Raw genomic sequence first — 27,829 nt, forward strand, 5'->3', positions numbered from 1 at the left:
ACCCAAACAAATATTTTAAAATGTCCACTGATGATAACCCTTTCCAACTCTAAACATGCAGTGCAGAACTTTTGTCTTCAACTTTTTTGGGGTGCTACCTAGGTTTGATAGACCACATGGACTACGGACATGTAATGAACAGTAGATGAATTTAAAGGTGCTTTAGCCTTTGAATTTGTGCCAGAGCCACATAGCTACCATCACACAACATTTTTGTTACCCCTTTACTCAACAAGTCCAGCAGGAAGTAGCCTTTTTAAGTTATCGCAGACAGACCTGAAACTTTGCCACACCACAAAACACAATCTAAATGAACAATTCCACCAATATAAATAGATGTGTCTGTCTCTACCCTGGATATGACCCATGAGGGCATATCGGACCGTCATCATCATGGTTATGATAATAAATTCACAGTTAAAGTTGTGGAATGGTCATAGGTCAAAGAAACAAAGTTGACTATCTGTGTCACATAATCTCTTGGGTGAAGATTGGTGTGTTGTTAGCCATTTGTTGATTGATTCAGCATGTCTACTAAGAGTGGGCTAGAAGATGATTTTGAATAGTGATTGAACTTGAAGACGTCAAAAAATATTTTTCAAGTGAATTGTAGATGTTTTTTTCATGGGGATTCTTTCATGCATGACAACCTGATCAAGTAGCATGACAGATGAGGCACTGGTGCCAAGGACTGGATGTCAATACAACTCCACTGATATAGACTGACACTAGACACTGATTCACACTTAAGATGTACAGTATGATCTACCCATGTATTTAATGCAACATTATGTTTGAAATGATCCAAATAGACAAGTCTAAGTCTATATTCCCAACAGTACATTTTACAACTTCAAAGATATCGCATATATCAGATTGTGGATCAAGGAACTTATTGTTTTTGTGAGATTATTATTGGGTTTATGCTGGTCAAAAACTCACCAAAGTTCCCATCATACTGTCCTCATCAAAGAAAAGTAAATTTTTTAACTGGACAGGAATTCTGCCATTTTGAATATCCTCAATTCTCATTTCATTAACACATTTTTGGGGCTTTTATTTTGCATAAGAACTCATAAAACCGATGTTGAAAATATTTATTATAAGTATCAGCTGATATTAATAGTACCATAATGTACATGCATTTGATTAGACTACTATCATTTTGGAAAACAGAAAAATAACAATGTAACTGAACAATAAAACTGATATATCCATCTTCCAAAATCACTGCAGCTGCATCAGAATCAACAAAAACTAAAATGCTGAAAGAAAAGCAACTCTGTGCAGTGAGGTCTTTTCTGCTATCTCCTAGGTGAGATCTATGACTAACTTCTTTAAAGAGGTTCGCTGGGCTATTACAAATGAAGAGGATAATCACTGTGATTATAATGCAGAGGTTACCGGGGAGCATGTCTCTCTTGACTGTCCTATCATCACTTTTAAGCACTGCAACATGCAGCAGTACTTTAGATTCCCCTACAGCTATTGACTGGACTGAAATGGTAATTATAGTGGCGATCAGAGATGGGGGGCATTTATATGAGGTCATACATTAATGAAGTTGGCATCAATGGAAGGGTCAGGGGACTTGACCACAAGCTTCACCTCTGGGCTGATGAGAGATTATTACCAGCCTAATATAACTAATGTTATGATTTCCCTTATTCAAATGAACAATGTCAGAGGACACAGACACCACAATTTGTCACAAAATGGGATGAGGCAGATTTATTATATTTTTTTATCACCATTTAGTTTGTAATACATTTTACATTCCTTCTGGCAAGTTTAAACTCATCCACAAACTATTTCAATGTTGACCATCCTAACTTATTCAAACATAACCAGGTTGTTGTTTATGGCTCGTAAATTAATCAAAGTATTTTCACATCGTGACACAGATTCACTCATTTACTTTTCACTTGTACACTCTTAGATGTTCATGCAACTCCACATATTACTCTGTAAAATAACAAAACACAGTGATCGGTGACATGATTGTAAAAACTGAGGCCTGTGTCACAGAGGTGTAACAGATTAAAGTGATATTATAATCACACCTCACCTTGTTTTTTCAGGAAAGGGGATATGAACTGTTCTTAGAACAGTTTATTGAGGAAATTCTCTTTTAATACTTTCAAATAAATCCGGCAAACTCACTACGGAGATCATAGTTCATATTCAATTAAGTCTATTCTTTTAATAGCACTTTGGAACATATGGTCAATCCATTAGTTGGAAAGTTACATTTCCAGATGGATGAATTGCAATGACATTAGTGAGATTTTGTTAGAAAGTTACTGAATTCCAATACATTGTGAGTCACTCACCTGTTTTCTCTGGTATACAGCGTCTCACAATAACTGTAACTGTCTATTTTTACAGCACAGAGGTGATTTCCTGCATGGTCCTCACTGACCTTAAACACTTAGTCACAACATAACCTGTAATGACAGCACTGCGGTTTCTCATCTGAATTCAGTTCTTGTCTCTCGCAGTATCTGTGGGCGGAGAAGTGAGTGAGTTCTCTGCCTCTCGTACTTAAGATTTCTTTTCATGTTTGTTTTTTTTATGTTGGCCTCTTTTATTTTGAAATAAACCTCAAATCTGAGGTTATTATGCCTCAGCAACGGCGAAAGCTATGTTTCAGGGGCTGTCTCATAAAATAGTTATCTCAGTAAAACAAAGAGGAAATTCCATCAGATTTTTTTCAGACTTTCACATGGAAGAAATGTATGAGCTGGTTATATATTAGTCAAGGTCACTGTGACCTTGCAAAACTATTTTGGCCTCTTGAATGTGATATCTCAAGATGGTGTACAACATATGTACCTAATAGACTTCATGAATCACCAAACAGAATGTCAACAGAAAAACAAAGCAACTCATGATCAGCAGCATACACGCCATGATAAGAGTAAAGCAGCAATGAAATGCCAAGGTTTCTCAGAGATTCATCTTTTCAGGTCAGTATTTTAACGATCTGTTGGATTCAGTTACAGTGGGTCACTGACTTTCCTCACAAACTGTCATTAATTCCAGCACATAGTTCTCAATAAATGCATTTGAATGTGAAGTCACAGATACGTCTGTACCAAACTTGCTTTCTGATATTTTTGTAAGTAGAAAGAAAAGAAAAATCGCCAAAGCCTTGTCTTCTACTTCTCCCTAAGTAATGTAAAGCTGGAGCCTTGCTAAATATGGGGTAACTAAGACAGAAAAAGATCAAGGCAAAATCATTAAACAGAAACAATGACATCGAGCCTCAAGAAAGAAACATCTTTGTATTCTGTTCTTCTGTGAGGTTTGTTAAAGTTTGCTGCCAAAAAGAACAAATGTACTGTATACTTTGATTAGTTGCATACTAAAATAATAAGTGTTTCAGATGGTTTTCCCTCTCACTGGCTGCATGCTGCAGGCTGAGGCTCTGCAAAACTCTGTGCTGCACAGACGCACATCCATCTTTATGACACTTTTATTCTTGAAAAGAAAACAATCTACTGAAAAGTGGGAGCCAATGAACTGTAACACACTTGTTTGCTTTTTTTGTCTTCACATAATGTAGCTGGAATAATTAACAACATGTGGTCCTCTACACCAGTGGTCCCCAACCCCCGGGCCCTGGGTCATTTGGTACCAGGCCGCACAGAAATAATAAACAACTTAAATTTTTTCTGTTTTATTTATTATCCGATCATTTTTCAAAATAAAACGGTGTTATTTTGAAAAATGACCAGATCCTCTCCGTTATGACTCTACTTGGGGATCGGTTTGTTTGTTTTCTACATCATTCAGTCTATCCTGGCGGCTGCTGATGAAGTCACTATGACTTAAAGGAAATGCATCTTGCAATTGTTGAGAATAAGTTCTTGAAAATTATATTAATTAACATCTTTGAATTGATAATGAAACAGTCAGGAATTTGGGAGTCCTTTTTGATCCCAATTTGTCACGTTGTGACATAACATCAAAAGTCAGACATGTCCTGTCTCAGATGTAGAAAAATTTGTCCACGCCATTTTTAAATCCAGACTTGAGAATTGTAATTCCTTATTATCAGGCTTAAGCAGTGAGTCGTTAAATACTCTGCAGCTTGTCCAAAATGCTGAAGCACGAGTCCTGACAAGAACCAAGAAAAGAGACCACATTTCTCCAGTATTAGCTTCACTACGCTGGTTTCCGGTTAACTAGAAATTATCCTCCTCATCTTCAAGGCCCTTAATAATATGGCACCATTATACCTCAAAGATCTGATAGTACCTTATCAACCCACTAGAGTACTCCGCTCCCAGAATTCAGACTTACTTGTCATCCCTAAAGTCTCTAAAAGTAGAGTAGGAGCCAGAGCTTTCAGCTATCAAGCTCCTCTCCTGTGGAATCATCTCCCACTTTCAGTTCAGGAGGCAGACACCATCTGTACGTTTAAGAGTAGGCTTGAGAAGAAGAAATTAATGTCAATATGGCTGCAGCCACATCGTGGATTATGATGATGGATCGTGAATCACAGATCGTGATAGTAAAGGCAGATCCCGTATCGTGTTGGAATCCGATCGTGGTGCTGGACCACGGTCGAGGTGGCAGCTGAGGGTGGACTATGATTACAACAAGACTGCTTGATCTAATATGTTGTTCTATTTACCCTGTTAAACGTTTGTTTTTGTAGTTTTTCCTTACTGTTGTTGAGTGTTAAGGGCAGAGGATGTCACACCTTGTTAAAGCCCTATTAGACAAATTGTTGTCTCAGTTTTGTCTGATGGATGGCCCACACTTTCACCTTTGAAAACACAGCACTAAGGCACTCAGCTGCAGAGCAACATATCAGAATGAAGTAGTCTAAAGTCCAACTGCAGTGAAAAAGCTGAAAACGGCCAGTGCCTGAAAATTAGGTTTAGTGGCATTCTGAATTTTGAAAGAATTATTCCTACCAACAAAAACCCACCTTTGCCAACTAAATAAGTCAGACGTGTATAAGACTGATTGAGTTAATCTGTTATCTGAAAAAATCATCTGTGTGATGTGTCACATCATACACTGTTAATCAGATCTCAGATAAATATCAGTGTCCTATTCTCTCTTGCCAAATCACCATCTATGTTCCCTCCACTTATTTGCAGACAGCATGGAATGGCTTAAAAATGCACACATTTAATCCACCAACTGAACAATTATTTTAACCAATCAACTGGGTCTCACGCGTAAATCTGCATGATGTGACTATTCATGTCTACCTCTGAAACAGCCTGACCTCACCTGGGAGAGCTGCTGGTTACACAGAATATTCAACTATTTTCAAGCTGCTAGTCACGTGTATCACTCATCTGCATGTGGATCCTAAAAGCAAACACTTTTTCACCCTGAGCCGAGGGGAACGTGCAGGAACAGAGATGTGAAGTTTCAAAAAAAGAAAGCTTCTGACGCTTGGGGACAATGGTGAGAACCATGTTGAGAGTAAAGTCGAAATGAAAGTTTGCAAAATTTGCAAAATTTGCAAATGAAGAAGAACTGTGGATCACTGGGTGACTTTGTTTTTTTCATAAGGTGATGTAAAATCTTGACAAGCTAACAGGCGGTGTGTGAACTGTACATAACTTATCACATAATTCAATTAACTTTTCACAAAATTGTCATTACTGTGGACTAACGTAATTAGCCATTCACAGGGGCCACCTCAGGGCCTCTGAAAATTGCTTTCTTTGCCTAATCTGTTGCGATGCTTCTGGCTCTGGCAGCTCATGAGATATGCATGGAAGTTAAGCTGGACGATATGGAAACAAATTTTCACGATATTATTTTTAGTATCAGTGGATATCGATATATTGAGATATAAGTCAAATAACGGAAAATAACTTTTATTATATCAAAGTCCTTGTTATGTACTAGTGGTGGGGGAAAAAATCGATTCTGTTCAGTATCGCGATATTTTGCGCTCGCGATTATATCGATACTGTAGCACAAAGTATTGCTATATATAATATTTACAATTATATATGTAACAGCCCCTGGCTGGCAAAGCATGACGAGGAGAGTTTCAGAGTTTAAAAGATACCTAGTGTGTATGAGGAAAGGATGTTCTCCACTGCAGGAGATATAGTAACGGCCCAGAGGAGCACTTTAACATATGAGCATGTTGACCAACTCCTTTTTCTGAACAAAAATGCCAATATTCCCAAATTAATTTAACATTTTGGGTCATGACCTTGCAGGTCTCAATTTGATTGAAGCTCTAGGCTACTCTTATTTATATGATTGAGCTCAGTGTTCATGTGAGAGGTCTCCTATTCAGAAAATAATTACAAAGGTCCTGTGTCCTGAATGTTCAAGGACAAAGTTTTTGCACTTCAGTTAATGTGTAGAAGACAATGTTGTTCACAGAATTAAATGTGACATTTGAAGTAAGTTGAGCAGTCTTATTTTCCTCATTTTTTGTAATGCCTTTGAATAATATGGGGGACATGAATCACAATATATCGCAGAATCGAATCGCAATACTTGCAGTATCGCAGAATCGCAATACTATTGAATCGTGGCCCAAATATCGCAATACTATTGAATCGTCACATTTTTGCCAATTCCCACCCCTATTATGTACAACAGTTTTTTTTAAGCACAAAACAGATTTTACTTGCTTGTACAAACAGCCTGTGCCACTACACCTCACTTATAACATTTCATACAAACAAGTACAGGCTCTGCGGCTGAGGGGTAGAGTGGTCGTCCTCCAAACTGAAGGTCAGCGGTTCGATCCCCAGTCTGAACCATCTGCATGCCGAAGTGTCCTTGGGCAAGATGCTGAACCCTCAATAGCCCCCCATAGAATAACGAATGTGAAACTGTACTGTAAAGCGCTTTGATTGGTCTTCATCAGACTAGAAAAGCGCTATATAAATACAAATCCATTTACCATTTACAGTGAAAAGGTGTATATAATGTATCCTGTCCTGTACGTGTCTAAATAACTTGTGATCAGTGATGGTGTTTATTGTTAAAGTGTAAAGTGCAGGTCAGAGGGGAATCGAGGAGGTTACAGACTTTGACACAAGACTAGCGGACCTTTAATGAGCGTCTGATCCTGGAGCAGCGGTGTTATAATTATTCAGAAGTGAAAACCTGCTGAAACTAGGAACTTAGCTGAAAACATGATTGTGTTTAGTCACTTCTTCGATGCAGTGTCGTCCACCTCTCTGCAGGAGCCCATACATTAGCACGTGTGCTGCTGCTGCTCCTACACTCTGTGCTGTGTGCGTCAACCTAACCTGATGTGGGTGTGACTCTATTCCAGCCACATGATCGGTTCGGCGCGCAGCTATTCTCATTGGCTGTTTGTGTTGTTTGTCAAAACATGGACGTGATAAGTTCTATTTCTATTATATTGACATGTCTTAAATATCTATGGAGGAAAAGTTATGCAATAATTATCGATATCATTCTATCGCCCAGCCCTACATTGAAGCGTAGAGAGCATGTAGCCCTTAAGTGCAGACCACTGACGGGGTAAGAAGTCAGAAACTATTGATAAATGGACTAACTCATGGGTTTCATCTTTTCATAAGATTTTTCAACTTTAAGACAAAACCAAAGAGCACTAGTCTTATACTTCCAGTTATGTAGTATGGCACTATATTGAGGTTTGCAAGAAACTGAAAAACTGAATGGAGAAAGAGGAAACATGATTTTTTTTGTCCACTGTATGGATCAAACTCCAAAAAAAACACAGAATCCAACAATTCCAACAATGCTACTCCATACCGTCTTTTCATCAGACCCTTCTTATTTGGTAAATGGCAATACAATATCATTCGAACTTTACTCATCCAGTTTTCAAAAAAGGCATTTCCCTGACTTGACAAACCAGTCAGTCAAGAAAAAAGTGCTTTTTAAGAACAGGACACTTTTTCTCCAAGATTGCTTCTGTTGTGTCTTGCTGATCAATTCAAATTTTCAGCAGGGAGACAAGAGTGAAGAAGCTGTCCTCTCTGTACCGATTGCAATCATTTATTATTATGCTATGAGACGGAGACTTAGAGTGTGCTGCAGGATGCTTGGGCGGTAGTCACTTATTCGGCTCTGTGAGTGTGAGTGTGCGTGTGCGAGTGTGAATGGGCGTGTGTGTGTGTGTGTGTATACAGAGGCAGGCAGGCAAGTAGCTGCAGAGTCAGTCACCCCTGTTGGCTGCATTTTATAAGTTCATTGCACAATCAGCTTGTAATTGGCAGAGCTAATGAAAGAGCAGGGCAACATAGCTCAAGCGTCATACATTTAGAGGCTATGCAGTTAATATGATGAGGACAGGAAGTCAGTGCAGTCTACTGTATATCTAACACCGTTATTTTTAGATTATTCAATTCAATTGTATCTGTAGCGCCATGTATAATGTATAATGGAAGGCAAAGATCAGGCAGAAATCAGCAGGAATCTTAACAAAGATAATCACATTAGCATTCAAGACCTTTAGTGCATCAGAGATGACAGCTTGGCAGACTAATAACTCCTCAGAATAATCCAATTAACATCTGTCACTGCTCCACTCTTTGGAGATCAAATCAGATTATGGATCAACAGGTAGGTTTCTGACTGAACTCTGACACAACATCATTCTAAAGTTGATATTGCCATTTTGGGCATTATATCAAAGCTCAGAGAAAGATGTAGGAGAGAAAAGTGTATTACAGCTGCACTAATCGATGCATTTGCATTTTTTCTAAACATTAGCAATCTCTACAAAAAACAATATCACTTAAAATGAAGTAATTTGCTCATGAGTCATCTTAGGTCTATTTTGAAGAGATCAAATCAATACAGATAAACAGGAAGGTAGCTGGGTTATGGGACATCAGTCTTTATATCATGGCATTGTAAATTTGGTCTTTCTCATTACACTGGAGACCGAAGACCAAGCATAGGTCAGCAGTAATCAATGTGGGAAATGTGCTCTGTAGAAAAACCTATCAAGTACGGACCAACATCACCTCAAGATTAACAGTTAAATCAATCTGACCAAAATGAGATTTTGTGTTTTTTTTATCAATAAGAAAATATAGGGTGTTAAACGCCAAATATGGATATCGTCACTATCAGATTATCTGTCATGTAATGTATTGATCACCACACGCTTGTGGAGCCCAAGGTGACATCTCAATCTGTCTGATTCTGTCCGATTTTCATTTTACAGTTCTACATGAGAGAATCAGCAGAGCTCCCGTCGGAGAGGCTGCAGCAGGGGATGCTGATAAATTCACCAATCATTCATACCACAGGACATCTATCGGCTAACAGATGAATGAACTAACGTGTCAGAGTTACATTTATAATAGAATGTATGTAAAGCGGGCTGATCATCTACACATGCCATTTCAGATCCACTGGTCCCAGTTCACTCACCAGCAGCGTGGGCAGTCCGGCCACCACAGCGTAGAGGAGCACGGGCGGGACGGCGCTGCTGTCTTCCGGTCCCAGGTAGGGTTTGGTGTAGGTGGTGTCGTAGCAGAAGAAGCCCTGCACATGCACGCTGAAGGTGTCGGTGTACTCGAAGTAGTAGGCCAGCATGACGGTCCCGGCCATGATCACCAGCTGGAAGTACAGCATGATGCAGACGAAGAGCGAGAGACATTTAATTAGAACAAATGCTTTTTTCTTCCTCCCCGTCCGTCTCTCTCCTACCCAGCCTCCTCCTCCCCCCCCCCGGTACCGACTCCCGCTGACCGCCTCATGTCGGCTCGGCTGCACGCGAGGAGCCGCTCTGTGATCACGGCGGAGGCTCGCTCGCTCTGGATCCCCCTGCTCTACTGCTGCCGAGAATCAGGACGGTGGGTGTGCGTGTGCGTGTGAGAGAGAGAGAGAGAGAGAGAGAGAGAGAGAGAGAGAGAGAGAGAGAGAGAGAGAGAGAGAGAGAGAGAGAGAGAGAGAGAGAGAGAGAGAGAGAGAGAGAGAGAGAGAGAGAGAGAGAGAGAGAGAGAGAGAGAGAGAGAGAGAGAGAGAGAGAGAGAGAGAGAGAGAGAGAGAGAGAGAGAGAGAGAGAGAGAGAGAGAGAGGTATGTGTGTAAAAAATATAGAGGGAGTGAGAGTTTGTGTGTGTATGAGAAGGAGAGGGGGGGGTGTGTTTTTGTGTATGAGAGAGAGAGTGGGGGGAGTGGGTGGTGTGTGTGGGTTTGTGTGTATGAGAGAGAGGGGGGGGGAAGGAAGGGAAGAGTGGTGTGTGTATGAGAGAGATACTCCCAACTCTAAATTTAGCCCACATTTAATCATTGGATAAAATAAAATGAATGAGATGAGCAGAAGCTGCATGAACCGATGAGGATTGAAGTAAATAAAGCTAATTGAAGTAAAGGTTCACATTGTATATTGTTGCACGTTATTGCTTTAAAGCAACGATGAAAGAGGTGTTTATAAGAGGAAACAGGATCAACCACAATATACAAAATACATTTAACTATTTAACCCTTGTAACCATAAATGTAGTTAAATTTTTTTACCATTACTTACCATTAACCTGCACAGGGTTTAAACTGCATACTTGCACACAAAGAAGTCACAGATGAGAATGTATGCAATTATTACACCGTTACTGCTTGTAATTTCATCTCATGGACTGAAGCCTCCATGTGCATGTGGTGTACCCCTGTAACCAACCTGTGTAGGTTTTAAGTCATTCCTGCACCAAAATGAAACTGCATACTTGCACACAAATATAAAAGTGCATGCAAGTACTACTATTGGACTGAAGCCTACCTGTAGACTAATCAGTGCATGTGGTCTTGTGCATTCATAAAACTGGGTGTACACAAACTACTCTATCAGTGTGTATATGGCTCAGTCCATGTCTACAGTCATCCAGGTTTATTCCGCACTCATTTCAGGGGCTGCATTTTATACATATGACCCCAGGCTAGGCTCGTAGAGAAAATAAGGAACCATCTCATTGACAATTCTCCCATCATTCACTGTAACATACTCTCAAATAAATGTTTGTTATTGTCATGCCTTTAAAAAGTGCTTATCTTGTTTCCCAGCAGTGTTGCAGACCTGCTGTTTCCACTCCATACTTCTGTCAAAGAACTTCACACATTTATCCTTCTTGCCAAGCGGAAACACTTTATTCTGCTATACTGGCACATTAAAATCCATAGATGAGGGTGGAGGAGACAGAGGGACAGATGGACACGAACAGATAGAGGTGAGGATGCAGAGATGCTGGGCGTCAGGTGGGTACTCACTGACAGCACTGACTAATGGCTGCCATTAAAGTGTCATTCCATCATTACTCCCCATTTTATGACTAACTAGGCCAAATCTATATACTCCTAGCTTCATGCTCGAAGATGCCAGAGAGATGTAATGATGCATTTTCCTCTACATAGTATCATCAAAAATGGTTAATTACCTCATGCATACATCAATAATTTACTGTTATTAGACTAACAACTGTCTAATAAACTAGAAATCCCGGTCATCATGACTTTAGGAGGAAACATAGACAGATTGTTTAATTGAGAGGATCGAGAGGAAAAGAGATTAAATGAAGCTGAGACTTATCTGCTTGTTCATGTTACCTAAGTCACTTATTCTGTTTTCATCCAATCACAACCCGACACTCTCAATTTGAGAAAATCACTTTTAAGACGTCAAAATTTAACATGGTCTCCCTCTCTTCTCATTGAGTTGTCGTTTCAGTACGGTGAACACTGCATTAACCGCCTCCACTACTTTACCACATCTACTCAGGGTGCCTGGTAATCTCCCATCAAACCCTCCCACCAGAAGCCCTTTATGAGACCTCCAAACTTGATGCCTCATTCGTGAGGCCCTGGGGAGCCTGGACACTCTTTTGGAATGACTTAATTCATAGTTGTACCTCCTGCTCGGATCTAAGCCTTAAAGTCTAAGCGTTCTGTTCACAATGAATCCAATTTTAATCTAATTTACTTATTCCATTAGTCAAGAAATTGAACTACCAAGTGAAAGCAGAATGTTATTGGTGTCGCAAGGGGGAATTGTGAAAAAGGGAAAGGGATTTTAGGCTATGATGAGCAAAAAACAAAAAGCCAATATCATGCACCCCCCTTTGGACATCATGTTTGTTTGCAGTCTTGTCCCCTGAAGTCAGTGACAAACGCTTCTTTTATGGTTCATGCTATGTTAAAAGACTGCAAAAGGTGATTGGGTGAGGCACATGTAGTCTAATGTCTCATAGCCATGACACAGCAAGGAAGAAAACAGTTACCATTTTAATAGATAAACTAATGTGTAGTCTGAGCCCAGGATTTGGATGCTTGTATTTGCTAAGGCTGGAAGGATTGATTACTTTCTAAGCATAAACCAAACTAACATTTGAACGTGGTGATGGTGCCAGATGAAATGTCAGGGGATCATAACAGGGACTATAAATCATCCTGAGGGGAACATTTAAGTCTGAAATACATTTGATTATACTCCATTTAATAGGTGTGGACACAATTTCAAACACTGTCCAACCTACTATGGCTGAGAACCTCCAGAACAGAGACATTTTAAGGTGTCACAAGAAAAAATTATGCATGCATTAAACTACCACATAGAGTGAATTGAGCAGGAACTCATTATTATCAGGAGGAGATGTGTGGAGTGTGAAGAAAATGGTAAGTATAGTATTTTAATACTGGCTGAGGAGCTCCAGTTGCTCAAGAAGTAAACACTACAGGTAAAGTGGATATTATCAAATTAATTCAGCTGAACAGAGCTTTCTTTTCAGTTGCAGCAGTTTGAGGAATGTTAGCTACAGACATTTACAGCCAGTGACACCTGTGACACTTCACACATCCGCCTGATGGTAATCATCCTGCACATTCAACACAGCTCCAGGACAGTTCATTGCTTTCCAAGACATTCAGGTTCAATTTGTGATTTCAACCCAGCAATCTCCCAACAGCAGGATTTCCTAGATGTGGAAGAGTGCTGACAGTTATGTTTTCACAAAGCCAACAGTACACAGGAACCCTCTAGTTAAGAACATAACATTAATTCTGATAGTTTACTCCTTGTTCTCTCAGAACATCCTCAGTTCCCCGTGGATTTAATTCCACAAGATATTTGAAATTTTCCTTTGAAATTCTGCCCATGTGTATCTCTAAAAACAGATTATTCATGTGAATATATAGAAACTGTAGGCGGGTGGCAAGATTTCGGGACCAGAGGCATTCTGGTTTCCATTTCAAGTTTGACCAATCACATTTGAGTAGGATTTGGTTGCCTGCAGGTAAACAGTTTGTGTGGAGAGCAAAAGAGCTGGAACTCCTAGAATGAAATGCATTGGCGATCAGGTTTTTTTAATTTATCTGCATTCATATACAGATAGTTGTAATAAGAGATTAGGCAAAAATGCTATGTGGACATAAATATCTACAAAAAGTAGTACAGTATGTTTTGTGTGGAGAAATGTTAAACTTGTGGGATAAAGGAACTATTCTGACTGTAAACAGTTTAACAGTAAACAGACGACTTGGCCCAGATTTCCGCTGTCTACATCGGAGCCCCCAGAATATTGTCCGTTGCCCCAAGAGGCTGATTCATTGTCAGACGATAGCCAATGGGCTCCGACATATTCTCCATGTTGGCATGACTGGATCACATTATTTCTGCAGATTAGTCAGCTGCACTCTCAAGTTGCACATTCAAGTTGCCAATCTCCTGTTCTACCACATCCAAAATAAGTTCTACTAGATTCACATCGTCTGGGGAGGTAACTGAAGTTCAGTGAACTCACTGTCATGTTCATGAAACCAGTTTGAGACTACCTTTATACAGCCAATAAGGGATGAACATGCGCAGCAAATACTCAGACAGGGTTTCAAAAGGTGATATATTGGTATGAAGCCGGCCAAATTGTGCAAAGAATAACACCAACACTACCATCCTGGACTGTTGACCTAAGGCAGGTTATGCTGTCGTCTTCTGATCCTACCATCCTCTCTGCAGAAACCCAGATTTATCAGACAGGCTTCATTTTTCAGTCTTCATCTGTCCAGTGTTGCAGCCTCAGATGTCTGTTCTTGGCTGACAGGAGCGGAACCCTGCTGTTGTAGCCCATCTGCCTCCAGGTTGGACATATTTTCCATTCTGAGAGGATTTTCTGCTCACCAGAGTTCAAAAGAGTGGTTATCTAAATCACAGTTTTCTGTCAAGTCCAACCAGTCTCACCACACTAGTCACACCTTTCTCATCAACAAAGTGTCTCCATCTGTAGAACTGCTGCTCACTACATGTTAGATTGCTTTGCCATGGCTCCATTCTGATCTAGAACTGTAGAGACTTTTTTTAAGTGAAAGAATTCAGTTTCAGAATTTCTCAATCCAGCTTCCTTGACACCAACCATCATATCACAGCATTCACATTTTCCTCAACATAATGTGAATAAGAACTGGTCTGGTTTTATCTGTATCTGCATGATTACACTATATGTGCCCTGCTGATAGGATAGTTGCATTAATAAGCAGGTATATTAAATGTAATAAAGTTCTTGGTGAGTCTAAATAACATTCTATACCAGATGTGAAAGAAAATAAGATTTGTCTGTAAGCCTGCAAGTAAAAACAAGGGTAATCATTTCTATACACTTACTATATCCTATTTGAATCGGTGGTTTTAACAGAGTATAAAATAAAAGTGGAAAAAACAAATTCCACACACAAACACAAATCAAACATAAAATAGGCTCCAGATACAGCCAATCAGAGCACAGTTCATGTAAACAGTGGTGAGCCCACTGTAGACCTGTATGTCCATCTGTCACGCTCATCCTATGAGGGGTCCCACAATCTACTGCTAAGGTAGACACACACACACACACCAATCAAGCAGAAGACAGGCTCCACACACCTTCACACACATTCATATACCCATACAGGATGCATCTCAGCTCACAATAAGAATAAATGTACTGTGTCAGAATGGTTTTCAGATTTCTATTCAACAAAACCAAACCAGCATGTCTGTTAGCACCTCTTGTCTGTTTGTAAATCCACCTGACTGAGCACTTGCCTATTGGCAACCTGGGAGAAAATCAGACAGTAATGATGTTAGTGACACTGTATTGGCTTTATGCCAACTGTGTTTGGTTGTTTTATGAAAGAAGAGTGAATATTTAAAACCCCCCTGATGAAGCCTAGGTAGATGCTGGGACGGTGGAGGGGCTGAATCTACCGGCCGCAATACTGACGCAACAGCAGCGGGGGGCAAGCAAAAAAGGGAATGATGGGAATTTTTCTCTGTTTAAATAGATTGCCAAATTGGGAAAATGTGTCTTGTAGAGGATGTGGAGAATGAGGCATATCACATGACTGGAGCAGCGCAGCTTGAGATGGCTGCCATAACTGGCTTGCATGCTTTGCCGCATTCTTCGTCTTTTATTTGCACCTGTAATCAAAATGATTGTACGCCGTCATTTGAGCAACACAAGTCTGACGTATTAACCTTCCGGTTTGAGTAATACGTTTGAAAGCTGAAATAAATCACTGTCATTGCTAAGCAGTAAAGAAAGAGGGTAAACATTCCATGACAGCTACAGGGAAGCAGAGAAGAATACAGATCATCTTAGAATCCTATTGGCACAACTTCAGGAACTTTAGAGCACTAACTATAACTTGAACTTGTATTTGTTGGAAGCTTTAAAGCTCAGATAGAAAATACACCACAGTACCAAATGATAAAACCAAAACTTTCTGCATGGAAAGATACGACCAAGGGAGGTCAGGAAGTATGAACTAGAATTTGCAAAATGCCAAAAATATATATATAAGGTAACGAAATATGTTGTTAAAATGAGATCAAAGTACAATTCAGATCAGTCATACAACAAAATGAACCCTAATGATTTGTTTTTAACTCTGACTACAGTCATTGTCAGTTGAACATAAACTGTGAATGCTGTTTCATTTTTATATGAAAAAAGACTCTTTTTAAAATTCTTCATAACAATGCGCTCAATGTGCTATTTTTCAGCATCACCCATGACAAACTTTATCATGGTACCTTGATATCGTGTGACAAAAGTGTGATATCACAGCCGCCAGTACAAGCTGATATATCAGGCTGTTAGGGTGTTGATATCATGCCACTTCAAGTTCTCCCTGAATGTAAATGAGATTTTAACAAGTTAAAATGTCACCTCCTCACTCCTGACACTAACACGGTCACCGAGAAGAATATTAGCAGAGAAAATGATTTGATTCAAGGATAGTTTTGGCTAACATTTGTAGTTTTTTGAAGACAATTTTGTAATCACTTGCTAAATCGCTAAACTCAGGAAGACTCAAAAACTGTTCAAACAAAGTCTGACAGAGCAAGAAACAGTTAGACAACAGGCAACAGTTTATTTGGAGATCAAACTGAGCGCAACACATGGAAATATTGTTATTATTACCCTTACTACAACAGTAAGTACAGAGAGGTCTACATCCTCAACCAACCACACACTGAAGAATTGTATTTTGTCCAAACTCAAGTCCATTGTATCACAGCCTGAATAAGGCCTTCGGATCAGATCTGGTTTTACCTCGCACTCCCCTGAGAACAAAAGGTGATCATTCCTTTAAGGTGGTTCAAACTTTTACCCCAATTACGATTAATTAACCATTATTCTATGACCAACAGAGAATCTATAAATATGCGTGTTGTGGTTGAAATATGAGAAATGCTTACATTGTGTTTTATTACACCATTATGCCAAAGGCAGCACTGTGACCTAGATATAGTCAATATATCACAGAAGTAAGCATGCAAAAATACCTCAGCTAACAGAGTTCGAGTCAAGTGTAGCACACCAGATTTGATTTCATCATCGCGTGTGAATAAACAGCTCGTATTAAAAAGGCAAAGCGGCAGAGGAGAAAACTTCAAAGTAACATGCTTCAAGCAGCCCAGGCTTATCTGGCATGTCACACTTCATAAGAAATGCATGCAGTGTCTTTCTTGCGACCCACTGATGTGAAGGCAGTTCCTGCAGGCCCCTGTTCATGAATGAAACCAATTGTGGCAGGCATGGGTGGAAGTGGAGACTGAATGCTGGGGCAGCCAGTGCAGCGCCGTGTTCTCCACATACACTGGGTCACATTAAAGAGGACACACAATGTACTATATACACTATTTGTGTGCTAATCCTGTACCTGATTTTACAGTGGTCTACATTTAAAACTATTAGGAATTGTAATTATAGAAGGAATTCATAATTCACAATGCCAGTTTTTGAAAACTAAATCAACGCATTGGTTCTATACTTTGATCACACAGTCAACAAACATGCAAGCAACTATGTGAGGCTGTGCTCGTGCACTCTGGTGCTTTGGGCTCTAAACACATTTCAGCTGAAGTCGAAGGCAATGTCTTAATTTCAGCAGTGTTTATTTGATTGTAGTTAATTTACTCACAATGACATTTTGAGCTTTTGATAGTGCTACATGAAAAATCATTCAGTCATTATCAGCTTGTGTTAATCTTGAATATTTATGAACCAAATTTCATGTAAATCTATCCAATACCTGCCAATTTAACCTTGAATCCAAAAAGGTTGACCTCATGTGGAGCTATAAAATCAGGGAATCACTTAGTAATCACTAAATACCTATATAACTTTATTTACTTTGATGTAATTCTAAATTCATTCATATTTATCCTCTGGGAACCAAAAATGTCTGAAATTTTTTTTTCTTAGTCCATGAGGTAGATGTTGAGATGATCGGACCAATCAAATCGTCAGGGCGGGCTTTATACGATGATTGACAGATGATCTACAGTGACGTAATCAACCACGTCACCAGAGAGCGCTGCCTGCAGAGCTGAGATGTGTCGATGCTGCCATCGAGTCTGTTTCAGCAGACATCGACAGCGCATTCATTTTGAAAGAGGAACAGAGGAACGTGATCAAGGCATTTGTAGATCGAACAGATGTTTTTGCCGTCCTCCTACGGGATTCATAAAAAGTTTAATTTATCAGCTGGCCCCGATGCTGCAGCCACACAAGCAGTCATATAAATAAAAAGAGAGTGGGGGGGGGGGGGGGCTACGCTCCTCAGCACATATGAGACAAAAAAGACACAAGTTGGGACGCTGTTGTAGTTAATGTTGGAGCAACAAGGAAGTGTAAAACGATTAGCTGCCGTTTCTCCTCCTCGCTGGCTCCTGCAGAGCCATGACAGCGGAGCTCTGCAGCGCAGCGTGCGGATCAGCAGCTCCGTGGATGTCTGGTAGGGACGGATCTCTCTCAGAGCCCCGGTCCCGGGCCGGTCGCGGTCCCGGGCCGGTCGCGGTCCCGGGCCGGTCGCGGTCCCGGGCCGGTCGCGGTCCCGGGCCGGTAGCGAGGCTCTGAGAGAGATCCGTAGCGGGCTTCTTCACGCCGCCGCCGGCCGGGGCTCTCACAAGCAGCCCTGGCCTCCAGCTGCTTCCTGGGGGCTTTGCCTCCGGTGGATATACGAGCGGCATTAGCAGCATTTCCATTGATTTATTTAGAGAGTGAATAAACTCGTGAAACAGACAACTGACAACAACTATGCGTCGCTTGACATACGTCACATACTACGTTGCTCTGATTGGTTGTAGATCTATCCAATTGAGCGAAGAGGCATTTTGTTTCCTGGTTCTGTTGAAACACGCCCCATAGTCACAGCCCAATGGAGCGGTCTCAGACTCATATTCTGACTTGAATAATGAGTATGACAACGTCAGGCTACAGTAATGTGTGAAGATGGTCCAAAATTCTCTCACATCTCTCTCTCTCTCATTACAAAGTAGATCAAACTCTAGGGTTGTTAGTTTTAAATTAATGACATATCCCAATACAGCCCTCATGCTTCGGAGGCTTGTAAAGCCGGTTTACCTTCTTACACAATCTCAAATACACAGTCTAGTTCCGATGCCTTGTTATTGACATTTTGCTTTACACCAGTTTTAAGGAGAAAGCTGAATCTTACAATATGCCTATCAGTTACAATATTTAAAGGCGTCAGACAAAAATTCTCAGGATGTGATTTTATAGAAGGTAAAGCCAACAAGCTATAATACTATGATATGCAGCTGATTTCCTGACCTGAACTAGTTCTACCTGTTAGTGTGATATTTTTGGGAAAAGCACAGAGCACATCACGCACAAGTGGGAGGAGAGATGGGACCAGATGGTCTATGCAAATGCAGCAGCACACGGCAGGTGTTAGCGTTTTAATGTCTGTTTTGATCAGTCACCACGTTAATGTTTTGCTGATTCTGTTCAAATTAGATTAAAATTATTTTATTTCACCATCAGTCATTTACAAAATCCTAATAATGGCATTGTTCACTGTTGGAGATTTCAAGTAAGGTATTATTTCAATTCTAAATTTTTCATAACTATGGTTATGTTAAAAAAGTTATTTTTCCACAACATGTTTCAAATACAACTCTTGCCATCAGGTGACAGTCCCTGATGGCAATTATTGATCCCGCTAATCAATCAAAAGGGTAAAACAATATCATGATACAATAAGAGTAAGTTTACTATCATATTAATGTCAGGTTTGGTGAGACATTTTGACTGTGTCTGCAACAGATTTTCCTGTGGCTTATTAACATTGTCTTTTTTATAAACTTCTGCTTCTTTAAGTAGCATAGCACAATGTAAAGTTCTAAACAGAATTAGATTGTATGCAACTGATTTCTGGTCAATTATAAGAACCAAAGGGGAAACCTGCTTTTATTTAAGAATACAACATACAAAAGAACAGAAGAGGTGGATTATTTATCAGGTGCCATCGTTGTTTATTAAAGCCATGGAGGGACAGATTTGTGGGAGAACCATCTAACACGTTGCTAATGACTTGCATCCAAACGGGTGACAAAGGGAAGTGGGTGTCTCACTTATTGAAGGTGATCTGCTCATCACATCAAATTATTACAAAGACACTAATAAAAAAAGGAGTGTAATCTCTCTAAAGATTTAATTCAAAATTAGGCCGTCTTTTTAATGCAGCACTTCAGAAGCTGAGGGCAACCACAGCTCTCTTTTTTATAATTCCATTATTCTCATCCATCCATCCATCTACAAAACTTTTGATCACACTCATTGTTGTGTGGGCCTCAAGCCAAGTGGCAGACTTCACCCAGGTCATGCCCTTTCCATGGCAGAGGCTTCCATTCAGTCACTGCTGATATTCAATTGATTACTTTTGTAGCTGACTGCATCATTCTATTCATGATGTTGGGATTTTCACCCACTCTTCTTTGCAGATCACTTTGGGTTCTTATATTCTTTCAGGTGGCCCTGAGATCCAATTGAAAAACAAAATCGACAACATTTCAATGAATTCAAGGGGACTATGACAGCTGATCCAAGAACTAAAGCTTGTGATTGTCGATGTGGATTTTGAGGTCTGCTTTGGATCATTGTCCTGGGGCCTGAACTACCAAGCAAGGATACTGGCTAATCAAGGTTCGGGTTGACTTGGGGATTTTGAGAGTAACTTTAAGGTTAACCGTTACTACAGGTTAGGTTTAACCCATGCCGTAATGGAAACATATGCTGCTAATCAAAACACGCGTTTGTAATTAACTTGGTGTTGCCCCGGACAAGAACCCCCCCCCCCCCCCCCATTATAGAGAGTGGACACGCACCTGTCGATTTAGAATGATTCTGATTCACAAACATACACATGGTGATAAGAACAAAATCGGCTGGTGTGACCTTGGCATTATTCCGGCGCCAATTTCGCGCACACATTTTATTTTCTGCTAATAGTAAGAACCTTTCTTACTTAGGTGTGGAGGTGGTTGGGTGGTGGAGGGATTTTATAATCATTATCATTTCCACAATTTTAACTATATCCTAACCACCCTCCGGTTGCCATGCAGATTTAATGAGAATTAATCATTGAATAACTGTTAGAAGTTTTTGATTTTTCACATGTTGATGTTTAACATGTCATCATTGAAGGTAATCCAGAGTTTTCCTGATTGTCAAAAATCTGAAGAAAGACAAATTAGGTATGGTCAAAATCGGTATATTTGAATCATATCTGACTGCCCTTCAGTCCCAAATCTCGGTTTTAGAAAACCAATATGATGGTCAGATTCACACATGTTTTCCTTTGCACAGATTCACATTTATGATCTATGGTAACCTCTGGTCAAGCCATTTTAGACTTACAGAAACTACTCCCTTTCAAGCTCTTGTCATACATGGCCACTCAGACATAATAAGGCCATGTATGACAAAACACAGTGTATGTGGATAGTAAAACCACTAAATGCAACATATGAGTACAGACTCAAACATCCTACTCTTTCTTTGCCGTGAAGTCGCTTAGCTCTTAACTTTATAACTGATGAGCCAACACACATCTGTTGGCTGTCTTCTATTCAGTTCCTAGAAAGAAGGAGGCAGCAGGCTAGCACAAGCTTCGTCCTCTATCAGATTACTCAAACCATTAGCGTTCTAATCCAATCTAATTGATTCCTTGTCCTCTCAGGAAAAAACTAAACCATTTGTTAATAAGTAAATCTGTATACATTCAACAGATGTCCTGCTGGAAATGGGCAGTGAGAGGAGGGAGGGGTGTGCATAGTCCTGCTTTATATTCCAGTCTGTATGAGGAGATCAGCAAAAACTGTTTTATATTGTCTTTATTCAAGAGCCTTGTCTTTCATTTGAGAGCATTATTTCTTCATTTCATGTTCAGATTTAGCTCTTTCTCAAATGATCCCTTCTAGAGGACAAACTTGCTCTGTTCCTGCTCAAGACTATTTGCTCTCAGACACACCCTCATATTAAAGAAATCTCACTCCTACCCCGACATTGGGGTTCTTCCTCAAGCTTGGGTCCTTTACAAAAGGTCAAGTAGTTTAACGGTTCTGCACAGTGTCATACCTTATCCTAGTACTGCACTCTTCTGGACAGATGATGGACCAGAAAACCGTTGGCACCATCAGTTTAAAGTTACAGCCCCTGATGCTCCTATAGGGATACACAGGGACCACTCTGGACCTTCTACAACTGTTCCATTCATTAATGTAGCCAATAATACATCCAACAGATGGACTTGGTCTTCCACAATATGTTCTCTTCCTCCTCATCATCCACTCTCATGCATACTGAGGTACTCTCTTAGCAGTTCATCCCAGGGGCCATCCCAGAGGGCCTCTCCCTGATGTCTTTGTGGATACACCATGTTTATTCTTGGATCATGGCCCATTAATCCTTCCTCTTTTCTTTGCTTGTAGAGTCTCAGTTAGCTGGGCTTTGGGTGGACCCTTCAGTTCTTTGTTTCGAGTTTTTGTTTCTTGACTCATAATCTCGTTCACAGCTTGATGGCATGTATAAGAGGTGGCTGATAGTCACTCCACTTCTGAATCTGTATTCATTTCCATTCTTTGCAATGAACTGGCTGAGGGGGTTCAGGCATTTGTGGCAACGTTAGCAAATCAAATGCCAAATATCTATTGAGGAGAAAGAGGTGGTTAAATCACAAAGTAACTAGTAAATATAACTTGTGCAACAGCTGCAAACATTTTTGAGTTTTGTCAGGAAAGTCCAAGAAAGGTGTTGATTTTTACTACACTGTGTGTTTATATAAGTTGTGCATTACCATTCAAATTAATTTGTAAAGAAAATATTTCCAAACTCTGCACACAAAGGTAGATGGCTGCTGCCCAATAGACTTATTTAAAGAACAGTAACATGCATTAAGTTGTTTACATTTTAAAAACAAATAGTTGTTAGCTCCATTCCTGAAATGTGTATCGACATTAAGTTGAGTGTCCAGTAGCGTAGACATCATTTTTAATACACGAAAACAACTAACCTTGTCTTGAGCAATCTAGCTAACTGAAAAACTAACTTTCAGTAAGACTACATAAGCAAGCAAAGCAGTGGCGTCTCGTTTTTTTAGATACTAATAGCTATGTGCATATAGCTTTGTCTAGTGTAGTGCCACTGACAGTGCTTATATGATTGTGCTGCTGGTGTGCAGAATCACCAAAATGCTTTTAGTTTGCACGAAGAGTAATGTGCACCACAGTCAACAAAATATACTTAACATAGTACTACACTACATTAAGTAATTGAGAAATTTGGTATCAATGTAAGGTCACAGTAGTGTAGGTCTGATGTGTGACAGAAAAGGAAAAACATACTCTCTCTTATCCCTGCCTTTGCTGAGTGTACAGGCTGTGCCCTCCAGTGGCAAATCTCTGAACAACCTAACCTCAACCGCATTCCTTTAAATAACACAATAAAATATACAACATACACACTGTTTATGAAAGTGTTTTGGGAAATAAAATGAGGATCATCCGAAATTGTATTTGCATTCTAAATTATCTTTTGTAAGATATGGCCAGAGCTGTCTCTGATAATTAATGACAGACAATGGACAACAACCCCCACCTTCACTGCTGCCATACATAATTCCAACCAAAGCCTTGATTAAGTTTATAAATAACATGAGCTGAATGAAAATTAGCCTCAATGCTAATGGCTTCATATCAGTCCTACTGCTGCATCAATTTTCTAACTATAAATGTATCTCTCATAAAAGAAGAGAGGAAAATGAGGCAGAAAGACCAAAGGTTTGATTTTCCATTACAAACCGTTTTGCATAGGCTACAGTATATGTTACAGACACACCAAATATAAGCAGTGTGGAACATAATACTAGATACATTTTCTACACTTTGATTAACTTTTGAGATACAGGCTAGAACAGCTGAGAAAACAGCAAATATGTAGCAGAGAAAAGTAGACTGAAGTGTCACAGGAGACACTGAAACGGGACACAGTTATTGTTTACCTCATATTAGACAATGGAAATGTTTCTCATTAAGACTTTTATTAGAGAAAAGTTATTTTACTTATTCATATACTGCACTCCCATGAAGTTGAGTCTATATAGACAAAAAAATAAGTCAGGGACCAGTATAAGTCAAGCTCCAAAAACACTGAATCCCACACATCCCACACAGAATGACCTGATTGCATCTGTCATTAGATCCTCCAAGCCTGAACTACTATGCCTGCCATGTCCAACACTTTGTACACATGCAGGTTTTCTGTTGAAATCAGGGGCCTTTAAGCAGCCAGGAATATTTGATCAGACTTGACTTTAAGGGATAGTTCACCCAAAATGAAAATTAACTTTGCCGATGGAGGGTTGAGTGAAGTGTTTGAGTCCACAAAACACTCCTGGAGTTTCAGGGGTAAACAGTGTTGCAACCAAATCCAATACATTTGAAGTAAAGGCCGACCGATTCTTCAAATGTAAAAAAACAACAGGAAAAACATAACATGCCTCCAATACTCCCCCGACAAATTGTACTCGAAACAGTGGCATTTACACCATGTTTTAGAATAAATGTCCGCTGTGATCCATGCAAGAGGAGAACATCCGAGGACATTTAGGCTAAAAACATTATGTGAATGACTGATCCAAAAACAGTGACAGTAGATTGTAGAACTGTTGGAAAGTAGCTCCAGAGTATTAACACAGACCAAGCGAACAGGCAGGTTAAGAACGAGCACTGCACTTGTTATTCAAATGAAGGATAAATTACATATTTTTTCAACAATGTACTACTCTTACCATCAAGTGTTGTCTGTGACCTACTGTAGATCTTATCAATCTGTGTCCGCTCACTAAAATGATTAGGATACAATGTCTGAACAAATTTCAATCTGGACCACATGCTCCAACAGTGCTACATACCAAACAAAGTGTATCAAGGATGTATGTCGTTATTATGAACCAATGTCAGAAATGTGAATATAAAAAAAAATCATTCTTGTTTTTCAACATATTCTGAAAATGTATTAGCATTCAGTCAATGGAGAGTTGGTAAATGGCCCTAATCAGCAAAGCAGCAATGCAACCACATTTACATTTAGTAGCTACAATATACATAATGTGAACAGGGTGAGAGGCTTCAGCTCTAACATTTGGAGATAATTGACGTACTGTGCGGACCCTGATTGGTTTGTTCTGAAACTAGAGACACAGTTCTACACTGTAAAACCTGACAAGTTAGGTCAACTCAAACCGTTTGCTGAAACTGATTGCCTTGAACCATTTAAGTTTATTAACTCAAACAATTTAAGGTTTACAAATTATTTGATTTAAGCAAAAGTAACTCAAATATTTATTGATGAGGCAACTTGAGTAACTAAAGTTAATATTGCCGATCCCTATAAGTTACCTGACCTTAAATCTATTTAGTATTCTACACTGTAAAACCGAATAAGTTCACAGTACTCAAAATATTTGAGGTAACTGATTACCTAAAAAAAATTAAGTAACAGAACCATAACTTTTAAGTTAAGTAGTACTTAAAAAATGTACATTTGTCAACTTGAACATTTTAATTATTTTTTAAAGAAATTTAGTTTATCTGAACTTAAATCTATTTGGTACATTACCTAAAATTTTTAATTTCCACGTGCTCAATCAAATTAAATTAACAATGCTTATTAGATTTACATTGCACTGACTATTCATTTACTAAAAAATTTGATTTTGCACAACTTAAAGGCTGGGAAATTAACTCAAGTCACTCAACAAATTTACTATTAGTCAACTTAAAATTTACAAAATTCGCCATTCTTAGTTAGCAATGCTCAAAAGTATGAATACAACTCCATTATAACAATTCAAGTTTTTTATTTACAATAAAACTATCAACTTGAAACATTTCCAGCAATTTCACTATTTCATTGAAATATTGGCATTTCTATTCAACAATTAACAATAAATGTCCATTGCAGCAAATTTACTACAAGCGTTATTTAAAAGTGCAAATAAAAGAAAATAACCAGTAAAGGTTATTTAAAAGCGTATTATAAGAAAATAACCAATAAAGGTTTATTTAAATGTGCAAATAAAATAAATTATTAACCAATAAAAAAAAGGCAACCCAAAACGTTTACTTCAGCTTAAGTACCCCAATTGGAAATGTTGCAAACAATAGAACTTGTGAGGTAGAAGAGAAAATTGAACATCATTTAAAGGAACATTGTGAGGTTGGCTTTAAAATGCTTTTAGGAGTATCAAACAACTAAATCTCCAACAACCTTTCAGTTATATAAAAGTGCAAATAACAGAAAATAACCAATAAAGGGTTATTCAAAAGTACAAATAAAAGACAATAACCAATAAAGGGTTATTTAAATGTGCAAATAAAATAAATGATTAACCAATAAAAACAAGGCAACCCAAAACGTTTACTTCAGCTTAAGTACCCCAATTGGAAATGTTGCAAACAATAGAACTTGTGAGGTAGAAGAGAAAATTGAACATCATTTAAAGGAACATTGTGAGGTTGGCTTTAAAATGCTTTTAGGAGTATCAAACAATTAAATCTCCAACAACCTTTCAGTTATATAAAAGTGCAAATAACAAAAAATAACCAATAAAGGGTTATTCAAAAGTACAAATAAAAGACAATAACCAATAAAGGGTTATTTAAAAGTGCAAATAAAATAAAATGCAACTGTGTTCATGCATGTTAGAGTCACGCTACATTTAACAACTCGTGCTTGAGATTCAGTAGGCACGGTTTCAGTGGTTTGTTATCATCAAGACACATCACCATCTTCTGTATGAAGGTGAATGTGTTGATTAGTTGTTGAGGATAATTTAAATTCAGTGCATAGAACAAGCCAAAACAAAGAACGAGCACATCTGTCAACCTGGGGAGATCACCGACAACAATTTCGTCCTCCACCACAACAGAAGTGTTCACTGCATTAAAGTGGACTGCAGCGCTTGCGTCTTCAGTGACCAGAGTGAGTAGAGCCACAGGGGTGTCTGAAATGTCTGGCTCATCGTCCCGCTGCAAAATACAAGCAATCCTGTTAAAGGGATAATTTCAGAAGCAAATTTGCAAATCATGCACTGTATGCTCATCTGTGATCTCCCAAAAAACAACAAGTTGATATTACCCCTAGTGTGTCTAGATGTAACACTCACAGGTCAAAATGCATGTTTAGAGAACCTGGTCACATCATCTGTATCGAGTATTTTTTACTTTTCTTCTGTGCATTTCTACAAAAGTTTTTTTTTAACTTTAAATACATATATTAACAATTTGTCATGCTTGCAGTAGTAACTGATATTGACATTTCAGTGCTTGAATTGAGTATTTACACAGAAGGTCTTGAAGAATTGTGAGCCATCCTCCCGTAGGTACACAGGGAGTGCACGAAGGGTCAGGATGCGCTTCTTGTCAATATCCACTTGTTCCTTGAATAAAAGGAAAAGTAATTATACATGATTCAAACTTAAGATTTTTATAAAAACCTGCAGAAATGATATTTATCTTCCGAGATAAACAAAGCATATCTTCTTCTGCAACAATGAAGTTTAAAAAATCTTAACGTGTGAGAAAAGTACTTCTAACACTTCTGTCTGCAGTGTGTGTGTGTCTGCCCGTCTGTGTCGCTCACAAAAACTGACAACCACCTGTATTTAGTTATTAATCTATAGTGTCAGTCAGATCATGATCGTTCTGCTCACTTTAACCCATGTCCTTACTTTCCACTTGTTGTGTTAAGTTTAGTAGAGGAACTATGTGGACACGGTAGACACATTTTTAAATAACTTCCTCATAAAATCAAAACGAATCAAACACAAAATACACGTTAGTACTGTTCAGGTTCAAATTTATCTTAAACTTACCTGGCAGTCATAAACCCTGAGGATATCCCGAAGTGCGTTTGCCGTTTTGCCTGTCTTGGTTGCCTTCTCCCTGTACAGGGCAAGTAGTTTTGGTGTGTGTCGATCAAGCTCGCAGTAGAATTGGCTGCGCAAGTTCACATTTGTGATTCTATGGAACTCCGCAAAAACCTGCA

At 39.1% G+C, this 27,829-nt stretch overlaps 1 protein-coding gene across 1 annotated transcript in view; it reads right to left on the reverse strand.

Annotated features, from left to right (window-relative positions):
* The window catches only part of plppr5b (phospholipid phosphatase related 5b), a 106,619-nt gene that overhangs the window by 68,343 nt on the left and 10,447 nt on the right, over positions 1–27,829 (reverse strand). The window contains exon 2 of the mRNA XM_061093969.1: positions 9,382–9,570. Within this exon, the coding sequence (XP_060949952.1) occupies positions 9,382–9,570 (189 nt within the window). The remainder of the gene's footprint in view (positions 1–9,381; positions 9,571–27,829) is intronic.

Source organism: Limanda limanda, chromosome 20, assembly GCF_963576545.1.
Source record: "Limanda limanda chromosome 20, fLimLim1.1, whole genome shotgun sequence".
NCBI lineage: Eukaryota > Metazoa > Chordata > Actinopteri > Pleuronectiformes > Pleuronectidae > Limanda > Limanda limanda.